General features: G+C 45.5%; 1 protein-coding gene and 1 pseudogene across 16 annotated transcripts in view; both read right to left on the bottom strand.

Annotated features, from left to right (window-relative positions):
* ZBTB35 (zinc finger and BTB domain containing 35) overlaps positions 1-9069 on the bottom strand; it is a 35718-nt gene extending 26649 nt beyond the window's left edge. For 2 of the 16 annotated variants that reach the window (XM_008262162.5, XM_070056682.2), the window contains exons 1-3: positions 8874-9069; positions 7789-7927; positions 6685-6786 (exon numbers count right to left, since the gene is read on the bottom strand). In XM_008262162.5, coding sequence (XP_008260384.1) covers positions 6685-6786; positions 7789-7912 — 226 coding nt within the window. In that variant the 5' untranslated portion in view covers positions 7913-7927; positions 8874-9069. Of the gene's footprint in view, positions 1-6684; positions 6787-7788; positions 7928-8167; positions 8405-8428; positions 8836-8873 lie in introns of those variants that run through there. The other 14 variants (XM_008262164.5, XM_070056683.2, XM_051853504.3 and 11 more) reach the window with 11 other exon arrangements.
* A 365-nt stretch (positions 9070-9434) lies between these two features.
* Positions 9435-12339, bottom strand: LOC108177251 (26S proteasome complex subunit SEM1 pseudogene; annotated as a pseudogene).
* Positions 12340-12891: the final 552 nt, after the last annotated feature.

The following is a 12891-nucleotide window of genomic DNA, read 5'->3' as shown; positions in this document are numbered from 1 at the left end:
TTGTCCTCCAGGAACTTATGGGACCCTTCATATATCATGTTTTCCTTCTCCCTTCATCTGTTGATGGACATTTAGGTTGTTTCCACATCTTGGCTACCGAGCTGCAACACACACAGGAGGACTAATACTTCTTTGAGAACCTGATTTCAGTTCTTTGGGATAAATGCCCAGAAATATGTCTACTAGATCATAGGGTATTTCTACTGACAAAATTTTAAGGACCGTCCACACTCTTTCTGTAATAGCCTCATGCACCCCCACCAAGAGTGTGTGCAAGGGTTTCAATTTCTCTACATTCTCACCAATATTTGTCTTCTGTTTTCTCAGTAATAGTCATCCTGACAGGTGTGAAGTGCCATTTAATTGTGGTTCTGATTTGCACTTCCCATGCCTAATTATGTTTAGCAGTTTTTCATATACCTGTTGGCCATTTGTAGAATGGAGAAATGTCTACTCAAGTTCTTAGCTTATTTTTCAATGGTGTAATTAGGTTCTTTTTGTTTGACTATGAGTTATAGTCATATTTTGAGGATTAATTCCTTAATTATTTGGTATGGATATTTTCTCCTACTCTGTATGTTGATTTTTCATTGTAAATTTTTTCCTTTGCGTGCAAAAGCTTTCTACCTTGATATAACATCACCATTTGTCTATTTTTTAGCTGCCTGAACTTCTGATGCCATATCTATGAAATAATACATTTTGTCCAAGGTTTATTTACTTTATGTGTTAAGATGATCATGTGATATTTACCCTTTATTCTGCCAATGCAGCGTATCACATTGATTTTTATATGTCCAACTATTCTTGCATCCCAAAAATAAATCTCATTTGATCATGTGTGATCTTTTAAATATGCTGTTGAATTCCATGACAGTATTTTGTTGAGGAATTTTTTTTTCCCATTTTATTTAACAGGCAGAGAGACACAGATGAAGAGAGATCTTCCATTTACTGGTTCATTCTCCAAATGCCCACAACGGCATAGACTAAACCCAGGAGCCCAGAACTCAATCTGTGTCTCCCAGGTGAGTGGCAGGGAACCAAGTACTTGAGACATTATCTGCTGCCTCCCACTGGCAGGAAGCTGGATCAGAACTTGAACTGGACCTGAACACAGGCACTCTAATACAAAATGAAGCACCCCAAGTGGCATCTTAACTACTGTGCCGGGGCCAGCACTGTGGCACAGCAAGTAAAGCTGCCACCTGTAGTGCCAGCATCCCATATGGGCACTGATCCACTTCCAATCCAGCTCTCTGCTATGGCCTGGAAAAGCAGAAGATGGACCAAGTGCTTGGACCCCTACACCTGTATGAGAAGACCTGGAGGAAGCTCCTGGCTTCTGATCAGCACAGCTCTGGACATTGCAGCCAATTGGGGAATGAACCAGCGGATGGACGACCTCTCTCTCTTTGTAACTCTTTCAAATAAATAAGTAAATCTTAAAAAACAAACAAAAAACTACTGCGCCAAATACCCACCCCTTCTTGAAGATTTCTGCATTTATATTTCTCAGGAATACTGGCCTATGGTTGTGTGTGTGTGTGTGAGAGAGTGAGAGGGAGAGAGAGGGAGGGGAGGAGAGGGGAGTAAGAGGAGAGGAGGAGGAGAGGGGAGAAGGAGGAGGAGAGGGGAGAAGGAGGAGGAGAGGGGAGGAGGAGGAGGAGAGGGGAGGAGGAGGAGGAGAGGAGGAGGAGAGGGGAGAGGAGAGGGGAGAGGAGAGGATAGAGGGAGAGGGGAAGGGAGAGGAGAGGGGAAAAAAGAAGACATCTTTAATGTCTTACGTCAGTGTCAGGGTAATGCTGGGCTCAAATCAATTTGGAAATATTCCTCTCTCTCCTACTTTCTGAGAAGAATGTGACAAGAATTTGTGTTAGGGGCCAGTATTGTGCATAGCAGGTAAGTTCCTGCCTGCAGTGCCGGCATTCCAGATGAGCACTAGTTCTAGTCCCAGCTGCTCCACTTTCGACCCAGCTCTGTGCTATGGCTTGGAAAGTAGTAAAAGATGACCCAAGTCCTTGGGCCCCTGCACCAGCATGGGAGACCCGGAAGAAGCTCCTGGCTCCTAGCTTCAGATCGGCCCAACTCCAACAGTTACGGCCATTTGGGAAGTGAAGCAGTGGATGGAAGACTCTCTGTTAACTCTTTCCAATAAATAAAATTAAAAAAAAAAAAAAATTGGAGTTAATTATTTAAATGTTTAGCTGAATTCACTAGTGAGTGATGTCATCTGATCCTGGGCTTTTCTTTGCAAGGCTTTCATGAACTGCTTCAGTTCCACAGTAGTTACGAGTCTGTTCAGACTCTGCTTCTTCATGGTTTAAAAATGAAACTCTCTTTAACACTTCCCTGGGCTCAACTCTATACCTGTGTTGATAATTATAATTCAGACATCTCTTGGATGTAAGCTACTTGAAGGAAATTTTGAACTGTACACTCACTTCACAGTACCTAACAGTGTCTCCTACAATGCAGGCACACAAAGCAGAAATAAATTTAAGTTACTTTCAAAATTAAGATTCTATGGTTCTAACTTTTCTGTAAATCTTATTCAAAATTTAATTGCAGGGCCAGCACTGTGACATAGCAGGTAAAGCTGCTGTCTTTTAACACCAGCATCCCATAACGGGCACCAGTTCGAGTCCTGGCTGTTCCACTTCCAATCCAGCTCTCTGCTAAAGGCTTGGGAAAGCAACGGAAGATGGCCCAAGTTCTTGGGCCCCTGCACCCACATGGGAGACCCAGAAGCTCCTGCGACCTAGTGTTGATCTGGTGCAACCCTCGCCATTGTGGCCATTAGGGGAGTGAACCAGCAGATGGAAGATCTCTCATTTCTCTTTAACTCTTTCAAATAAGTAAATAAATCTTTAAAAAAAAATAATTCCAAAGTGATACTCTATTTATTTGCGCACCTTAATGCTATGCATTATTCTTTCAATCTACTGATGCAAGGCAATAAAAAGCTATTAACAGGAAGACAAAGTTATTTTTATATACATTTTAGATCAAGCAATGCCTAAGTCCAAATTGTATACAACATGTACAACTACAAATCATCCACTTTAAACACCTAAGTGAGGCTTCTGAGCAACACAGGATTACTGAGAGAGTACCATGTAATACTCAAATCAGCACCCTATATTTGTACAAAGGATACCACTCAAGGAGACAGAAATTTAGAGTTTTAATTTCACTTCTTGAATCAAGTATGGGATTTTTGGGCAAGTCAGAACCTCTGAGGCTCAGTGCTCATCTTTAAAATGTTTCAAAGCAATCTGAATATTAAGAAATAACACAAGGGGCCAGCACTGTGGCACAGTAGGCTAAGCTTCTGCCTATAGTGCCAGCATCCCATATAGGTGTCGGTTTATGTCCTGGACAGTTGTCTTCCAGTCCAGCTCTCTGCTTCTGACCTGAGAAAGCAGCGGAGGATGGTTCAAGTGCTTAGGCCCTTGCACCCAAGTAGGAGAACCAGAGAAAGCTCCTGGCTCCTGGCTTCAGACTGGCCCAGCTCCAGCTGTTGCCTCAACATTGACTGCACACTGGAACTGTCTTAGGGCAGTACTGCTCACATTTACTGTACATCTATAAGTCACTATTCATATTTTACAAATGGGGGTTCCAGTTCTGGCTAGGCTAGAGAAAGCAGGCTCCACCCTCGGGCTGGTGTTGTGGCACAGAGGGTTAAGTCATTGTCTATGATGCCAGCATCCCATTTGGGCACTGGTTCAAGACCCAGCTGCTCTATTTCCGATCCAGCTCCCTGCTAATGTACCCAGGAAAGCAGTGGAAGATAGTCCATGTGTTTAAAATTCTTGCACCCAGGATGGAGCTCCTGGGTTCAGGCTGGCCCAGGCCCCGGCCATTACAGCCACTGGGGAGTGAACCAGTGGATGGAAGATCTCTCTCCTTTTCTCTCTGTGTCTCCCTTTCTTGGTAACTCTGACCTTCAAATAAATAAAATTTTTAAAAACAAAACAAAATGAAACAAAAAACCACAGACTCCATCCATCTTGTCTGCTAATTAGAGCTAAAAATCCTGGGGAGAATATACAAAGCAAATACACAAGGATTCTGAAAAGTAAACAAAGCAGACTAAGGAGAGAAAAATCAAAACTCAAACATTGAGTTTCCTGGTTTTTATTTTTTTTTTCTCCCACATGTCCCAGTTTAGACTTCAGCAGAGCCCAAATCCCAAAACCGAGCAGTGGGTGGAGACAGAAAAAAGCTCCAGGAGGAACTCTTTTTGGCTACAAAACCAGGAAAGAAGATGGTGAGTGTAGGGGAATGGCCCAGAGTGGCAGAGAGATACTTCCTTCTGACAAGGGAACTAGGAGACTGTGATCTGAACAGTATGAAGGGAATGCATGTTTTTTTTTTTTTTCCCTTCTACTTTTTGTCTCTCATCACTTTGTCCATCTGTAGAAAGGTACAACATCACAGACTAAAACCTCAGGTTTCTAGGCAGAGAACCCTGAAAAGATGCCGGGAGCCTGAATACAGAGGAAATTGTGGAAATCTCTGTATGTAATCTTGAGCTCACCAGAGCTATACTGGCAGAACTGACCAAAGACAGTGTAACAAAGGCTTTGAGAACTGCACCACAGCATGGGCTGTGACACCCATGTCCTAAGGGGGTACACATGGGACCTGAACAGCATTACAAAGATTCTGAAGACTAAATCAGAATCTGACCCATAGCCCACATTGGGCAATTTGAACCTAACGAGGTTGATTGTCTGCTAAAACACAAAATCAAAATTAAAAAAAAAAAAAAAAAACATTCTCCAGAAGATTTTAACAGCCCCCAGTCCCACGATATTCAAAACGTCTATGATACAATCCAAAACTCAACATATTTTACAGACAAGAAAGAAAGATGCTAAGATGTCCAAAGTCACAAAACCAACAAACAGTAATGCATGACTAGAACTAAAGTTTTTAAATTATACACCCAGAGCTTTCTCTGAAGCCAGGGATCTTTCTAGACAGTTATTCCAAAGTTAAGGGCATAAGACACTGAATCAAATGAATTCTTTAAACCTGAATGTGGCCAAATGACAAAAAGTGTTTTAGCATTTTACTTCCTTGGGCTTGTATGTGCTTTACCATGACATAGCAGGTCAGCAGTATTGAGACAGAAGAGAAAATCCCAATATGAGCTTTTTTTTCCCCCCCTTAACTTTCATTCTGCTCAGAAGCAAATTTCTCTTCAAAATGTTTTCTCTCTTCAAGGTAGACTAAAACTTTCCTTCTCCTCCCTCAGTAATACTATTCCATAGGAAGTCTTTACGACACTCTCTGCAGTCCTTTCTTAACCCACTATTAAATAGGTTCTAAAAGGTACCTCACCAATTCTTCATTTCTGGAGTCTGGCATAACACATAACATATAGCAAGTATTCAATGAGATAAGCTCCCATTAATGAGGCATTCTAAATGTTGTTCCAATTAATGATTACCAGCCTATTAACTCTTCAGATGAGGAGATAAATATGCAACTGAGGTAAAGTAACCTGGTAAGGGATATTCTAGTAAGCCTCAGGTGAACGAACTGAAGGAGTCTTGCCTCATAGTAAAAACCAATACCCTCCATGCAGTCAGACTCTCACTTTAATAAGCTTTGTTTATTTCTATTATGCCTGAGCTTTGTCCATCAGATCATCAAGAGATAATCTAGTTGCAGATATATCAGCTGGAAGGCTACACTGAAATATAACAAAATAAAGATATTCTTAACTCTTTGTTTTCTTTACTTCCCTAGGCACCAAATTTTTCCAAGGGAATAGTGTTTCTAGGCAACATGTTCATAACAAAGAATATGTACACAGTGAAAAGAGATACAAACCAAAATTGAGTAACTCTGGAAGAAGCTAAAATTCTGTACTCATGCAGGCGAACAGAATTATTTCCTACTCTTTTTGAATTTGATGGTGGTGGTGGGAGAGGCATTTAGTAGCAAAGCACAAAGGCATGGTAATGAATAGCACAAACTGAATTCCTCATAAGCTGAGCAACCTTGGGCAAAGTATCCTTTTGGAATCTGCTCCTTGATGTGTAAATTGGAAAATACCACCACTTAACTTCCCAAAAGATTGCTATGAGCCCCAGAGGACAGACATAAACTACAGAGCACAAAGCCTTGCATTTGGCTAGCTATTGTTAAAAGAGCCAAGTACAAAAATCACTTTTCATTTCAAGGTAATACCTAGTGGATGATCCCTTCACCTCATTCTGCAACCTGACTAGAATTTCCTCTGAATGCAACTTCAGCTCATCTTCCTTTGCCTCTTCCATATTACAGCAGTCCAAGTCACACTGCGCCTTACTGCGCCTTTAGAGGCCTCTTCTGTAACCTGCAGCACACCCACCAATATGAACCACAAGCCCACCAAACAGACTATAATTCACTTTCAGTGCATGTTTTCAAGAAAGAGTGACCACTGGTTTCAGCAATGACAAGAATTCCTTTTAGACACCAACATCTACCATCCAAGACTTTTTCCTAGCAGATCATCCTACCAAGCACTTTACTACAACTAAGAACTCTTTCAGGTAGCAAAAGAACAATTTATCTAGTCACCTACTAGGAACTACTGATGCCTGTCTCCCACTGTATGCTCACAAATTAACTGCCTTAAAACTTAAAGAGCCAGCTATGTGTACTAAGTATTGCATTTACCTTCTATCTCCACCAAAGGTTCCTGAGTAAACTCCTGAAAGAATTTGTAGAAGAACTTACTGCAAGCAGCCAAAACAGCCTTGTGAGCCTTAAAATGGTGTCCTACATTAAAAAAAAAAAAAAAAGAAAATCAAACATATACACAAAAATCAAATGTGAAACTATAACCCAGAAGATTACATCAAGCAAAATAGATCTTTCTTCATAGTACCTACATAAATTATTGAACTAAAGTAAAAATATTTTTGGCAGGTATCTTGGCAGATTTTGATCTTAATTAGATGAAAACCAAATCTTTACTTCAAAAGCTTTATAAACTCAGTCTTCCAAAGGCCAGTTTAGGTAAACAGTCTAACACTTTCCGCTACCTTCAATTAACTAGTGAGAAGTATATCATACTGCTATATACAAAAATAAAAAACCACAAAATGTCATACATCATTTGGAAAGAAGGAAAAAAACACAGAATAAGCACAAAGCTGGATGCATCTGTGATAGGAAATATTTTAATGTGCCTAATATTTGTTAGTTTAATTTGTGACAGACCTGTAATAAACAAGACCTTGTCTCAAAAAGCTTACCTTCCCTAAACAGAAAAGGTATCATGCAGGACTTGCCTCCATTATAATGACAACTCCTAATTCTGGCAAGAACCCACTTTATTTTGGGGGCTCCCAAAGCTGATGTGAGTGCTGCGAAGGACTCTCTCACATTCTCCCAAGGGACTCCAGTGGGGGGACTCCTCAAAGCGGCTCACCCACAGGAGCTATATTAGCCAGACATGCTGTGACATCCTCCCAATCCCCAACGCCATCATTTTACACTCAAGTGTGCAAGGAGAAAAACTTCAACCGGCTCGAGGAGCAGCTAAAATGCGATGAACCCCACAATGTGTCGAAAGCAGGACTGGCCAACCAGCCTCCTGCAGCAGGACCTACGTGAGCAGTCGCTGACAAGTGCCCTCCAGTCCCAGCGCACACCCTGCACACTTTGGGAGGGAGTCACAGACGGTGGATTTAAAAAAAAAAAAAAAAAAAAAGGCGGGTGGTGGAAGGGAAGAGACCGAAGCCCCAAATTCGCGCCGGTGCCCACTGCCCTACCCACCGTCGACAATCAGGGTGATGTCAGTAAAGCGGTCCTGCTCTCGCTGTTCATTCAATCGGTCCAGGATCATTTTATGATGTTCAGGGAACTCCTGAAGGCATTCCATCGTCTCTTCGGCCTCCATGGCCGTCGGGATGCTCTACAAAAGAGGAGCATGATAATGTACACCCATGAGGTCGGGCGGAGAAACAAAACCCCTAAAGCATAAAATTTATAAAAAAAAAAAAATGAAAAACAACACACAAAACCCCAGCAACGTGAAAGGGATGGGGGAGGGTGAGGGAAGAGAAGAGGAAGGCGAGGGAAGAAAGAAAGGCGAGCCCGAGTGGCCGCCGCGCGTTGGGGGCCGGAGCCGCGGCCGCGGGACTCCGAGCCTGACCTAATTGGAGTCGGGAGACGCGAGCTGGAGCGGGGTGGGCACAGCGCCGGAGGCTCCGGACGCCGGGGCGCGCAAGTCCGGCAAGGGAGGGGACCGGGCCGCCGCAGCGGCCCGCCAACGGCCCGCCGAGCCCTTCCGCCCAGCCCGGGTTCCCACCGTCCCCGGGACCCGGTCCGGCCCGCGGCCCACAACGACTCCCGGGTCGCCTCTCCCTCCCCCGCCCTCCCTCTTCTCCCCCGCCCCAACCGGGCCGGCACTCACACAGGGAAGGAGGAGCGCCCCGGGCCTGCGCGTCACTTACGTCGACGTCCTGCGTCACCGCGTCGGGCTCCGGCTGACGCGAACGCCTTCCGAGAGCGGGCCGAGGCAGGGAGGCGCCACGCCCCCAGAGCGCCCCTCCGTGGAGGGGCGGAGCCAACTCGGGATTTGGCGCTCGCCGAGGGCCAGGCCGCGCGTTCCCAAAGGAAATCGGGTTGCACTGGGGTTGGGCCCCAGCAGGGCCCAGCTGTCGGGGAAGCGGGGAGCTTAAGCCGCCGCCCTGCACCTTCCACCTCCCACCGCCCCTCACTTTACTCCAGGTGCCGGCGCTTCAGCCCGCGAGCTCAGGATAAAGTCGCCTACCGCGGCCCGGGCGTTTTAATCCGTGCCGCTCAGCCACGCCCCACCCCGCCCACTTTCCTCCCAGCCCGCGGTCGGCCCGCCTTACCTAGCTCGTGGTCCGCCCTCTCTTCTCTCTTTCCGTGCTCGCCCCCGCCGAGGCAAGGCTCGCCCCGCACCTCTCCCCGCGCCGCAGCTGCGACCCGCGCCCCATGGTCCCCGCATGAGCCGGGGCGCTCCCGCAGCTCGGGTCCAGCCGGTGTGCGTGCGCTCGCTCGGACGCGCCGGCGGCGGCGGCCACGGGCGCGAGCACGTTCGGGCCGCCGGGGACCTTCCTCCCCAGTGCCCGCCCTCGTCGCGCGGGGCCTGCGGCACGTGTTCGCTGGGTTGGGTACCTGGAACTGCTCAGAGTTGCTGATGCCCGGACTATACAGCGCCCCCACTCCGGCCTTAAAGAGACCCGTGACCCGTGACCCGTAATGACGGTGCGTGGCTGGCTCTTCCATTCACCTGGAGAAAGGCTTTTTGAGAATAATGTGGTAGTGGAGTTCTTTTCTCTAAAAGTCTCAAAACAGGGAGTGGAGAAAGCTGAAATAGCTACATGCAAGAGTGAAGGTGCTCATTACTTAAACACACGCATACTAAGGGTCAACACTGAGGCAGGCACTCGTTAAGGGGCCGGGAAATTAGCGATGGGCCAGGTGTCTGTGATTGCCACGTTGTTAATCTGGTAGATGGACATTTTGAACAGAAACTGTTTCTGTGCACTGCTGAGTGTTATGTGAAGAAACATAACCTGGGGGTCCTTGAAAGTCAGCGACCTGTAGGCAACCTGAGTGTTCTTAGCCAAGGGTACAGCACACGCAGAGAGGCACCGGGATGGCGGAATTCCCGGAACCGAAAGTCTGGCTAGAACAGACCCACAAGGGCCTTGCAAAAAGTTTAAGCATGGGGCTGGCACTGTGGCATAAAAGGTCAAGCGTCTGCCTGCTGCGCTGGCATCCTATATGGGTGGCCAGTTGGAGCCCTGGCTACTCCACTTCGGACCCAGTACCCTGCTAAAGTGCCTGGGAAAGCAGCAGAAGACAGCCCAAGTCCTTGGGCCCCTGCACCCACATGGGAGACGTGGAAATAGCTGTTAATAGTGTTAACCCGTTGTGCCACAGCGCTGGCCCCACGATTAACTTTTTATAAAGATTTATTTGTATGAAAGGCAGAGTCACAGAGAGGAGAGACAGAGAGAGATCGTCTATCTGCTTGCTCCCTCGCCAGCATAGCTGTAATGATCAGGGCCGGGCCAGGCCGAAGCCAGCAGTCTGGAACTCAATCCTGGTCTCCTTTGAGGGTGCAGGGGACCAAAGACTCTGGCCATATTCCACTGCTTTCCCAGGTGCACTTATCTATTTATTTATGTATGTATGTATTTTTAGATTTATTTATTTTGTAGAGAGAGAGAGCTCTTCCATCTGCTGGTTCACTCCTCAAATGACCACAATCGCTAGGGCTGGGCCAGGCTGAAGCCAGGAGCTAGTAGCTTCTTCCTGGTCTCCCACGTGGGTGGCAGGGGCCCAAGCACTTGGGCCATCCTCTGTATCTTTCCCAGGCCCATTAGCAGGCTGTGGCTTAACCCCCTCTGCCGCAATGCAGGCCCCTCTCAGGTGCATTTTAGAGTGATAAATTTAGTACTATAAGAAGAATGAATTGAATACAACAAATTATAAGTAGAACCCAACTGAGAGGTCACTCAATGCAACATCCTATAGAGGGAAACCAGGTTGAAGAAGTGCAGAAGCACAATGACCACAAAGATCCTGCTTGTGGGAATGAGGCTGACTGCTTTGTTCCAAGAACTGACTTTCTTCCTCTCCCCTCCCTGGGATATCCGAGGTCTGTACTGGCTGGTGTCATCTTATTCTCTCACCCCCAGTAAATATTGTAGGAACTGATGTAGACTGTCTAGTTAGGCACAGACTGCAAAATGCTGTTTTAGGGGCTAATGCGTAGAAACCAAAAATTTGTGTGTGTATTTAAAGATTTATTTGAAACAGTGACAGAGAGAGAAAAGAGATCTTCCACCTGCTAGGTCACTCCCCTAACGAAAGCAAGCAACCAGGAGCTCCATTCAGGTCTCCCATGTGGGTGGCAGGAACCCAAGTACCTGGGCCAAGTGGAGCAGCCAGGACTCAAATCTACACTCTGATATGGGATGCTGGCGTCACAGGTGGCAACTTAATCTTCTGCAGCACAACGCTGTTCCACTGAAAGCGTTTTAACTCTTTTTCTGTAAAGTGCTGATCTTTCTGATGTAACTATTTCTCTTGTTGCATTTTTCTACTTCAGTACATTTGGTGTAGTAGATAAATGACTGGTACTTTATTGGCTCAGTAAAAACACGTTTGGAAAAAAAAAGTATGTGGTAGCTTCTTTCAAACTGTCAGATTCCAAATATTTGTTCACTTTTCAATCCCAATTTTTCCCTCATCTTCTCTTATACTACTATGCCTGAATGACTGATAACACTGAACAGTGCTGTTGAAATAAATAAAAGGTGGGAAAGAAGGGTGTACCTGTAGAGGGGGGTGGGTCAGGCCAATTTTAATGGTTTTTTTGTTTGTTTGTTTTGGATAGGAGACACTTGGGAAATTTAAATGCTGACAAGGAAAGATCCAGCAGAAGATGATTAAAAAAAAATACAGGAAAGGGGCTGGAGCTGTGGTGTAGTAGGTTAAGCATTCACTTCTAGTGCTGGCCTGTGGGAGCTCCTGGCTCCTGGCTTCAGATAGGCCCAGTTCTGGCCATTGTGACCATTTGGGGGGTGAACCAGTGGATGAAAGACCTCTCTCCGTCTGCAGTATAGTTTTCTTGCTGTGTGCTTCTGTCATGCCAAATGACAAGCCCAGTAAGTATGAATTTCTTGCTTTCAAATGCATTTTGTACTTGGACTTCTGTTGCCCACTTACACAGCTTTAAATAAACAAGCTAGCCTGATACCCATGGAGTCTCCTCAAGTAGCCTAAATTCCCCTCCTATGCATAGAGGTGTTCAGGCAAGATACAAGATTTGCTCTTTCTCCTACCACTTCTCTTTTCTCTACCTGTGTCTATAATTCTGTCTCTCAAATAAATAAATAAAAACTTGGAAATAAATACAGGGAGAAAATCAGCTAAGTATGCAAGAGAGGGATTTACTTCGTTTTTTCTTTTTTTTTTTTTAAGAGCAAACTATTTATTTTTCTTGTGCTATGAAAACAAAAACAAATCCAGGCAAATAATGAAATAAACACATTTGTATTCCATCCTGAGTTCTCCATGCTAGAATTTAGTCAACAATTCAAGTTTAGGTTACTTCAGCATTTCTTCTGAAGGTTTCCGAGTCTCAGTCTCATAACCATGCTTCTCCAGTTCAGCTCATAACTGATTGGAGAAGTCATGCTCCATGTTATCACCATCCCAATTATCCTCCCAGACATGTGCATCTTCATCTAAACCAGCCCGGTCTATTGCAGGGAACACCTTGAACTTGTCTTCGTCCTCCTCTAGGAGACCTAAGTTTACCAGGTGCTTTTTCTTGGACATTGATACCTTCCTCACTGAACACCTCCCAGATGAGTAGGAAACACAGAGGCTTCACTCTTCTCCAGTGGAGTCCACACGGCCACACCACCGGCCAAAAGGGTGTTACTTTCAAGAAGTTGAGGAAATTCCTAACTGAATACCTCTAGTTTCTCTGTGAAATGGATGACGAGGTCGTCTACTAAAAGCTACAATTTCAGAGAGGAAGACCAAGTGTGTGTTGGAGATGGAGAAGTTTGTGATTAGTTGTCCAAGGCTGTGCAACACATTACCCCTCAAATGGGCAATTTTATTACTTCACAATTAATATCAGTCAGAAATCTGTGTGTTACTTACCTGGGTTTTCAGGATCTCTCAATGCTCCGATCAAGATGTCCGCTGGGAGTGCTGTCATCTCACCGCTCTGCTGGGGGAGGATCTGTTTTCTAGGTCATTCAAGTGGTTCTTCACAACGTTCATTTGTTCACAGGATCTTAGACTAAGGACTTAAGTTCTTCACAAAATCTCCCTCTGGGGGCTGGCGCTGTGCTGTAGAAATTTAAGCCACCGCTTGTG

Source organism: Oryctolagus cuniculus, chromosome 14, assembly GCF_051225735.1.
Source record: "Oryctolagus cuniculus isolate XC-2025 breed Fujian yellow rabbit chromosome 14, ASM5122573v1, whole genome shotgun sequence".
Taxonomy (NCBI): domain Eukaryota; kingdom Metazoa; phylum Chordata; class Mammalia; order Lagomorpha; family Leporidae; genus Oryctolagus; species Oryctolagus cuniculus.
The sequence above is the reverse complement of the archived record's forward strand: the minus strand, read 5'-3'. Positions and strand labels throughout refer to the sequence as shown.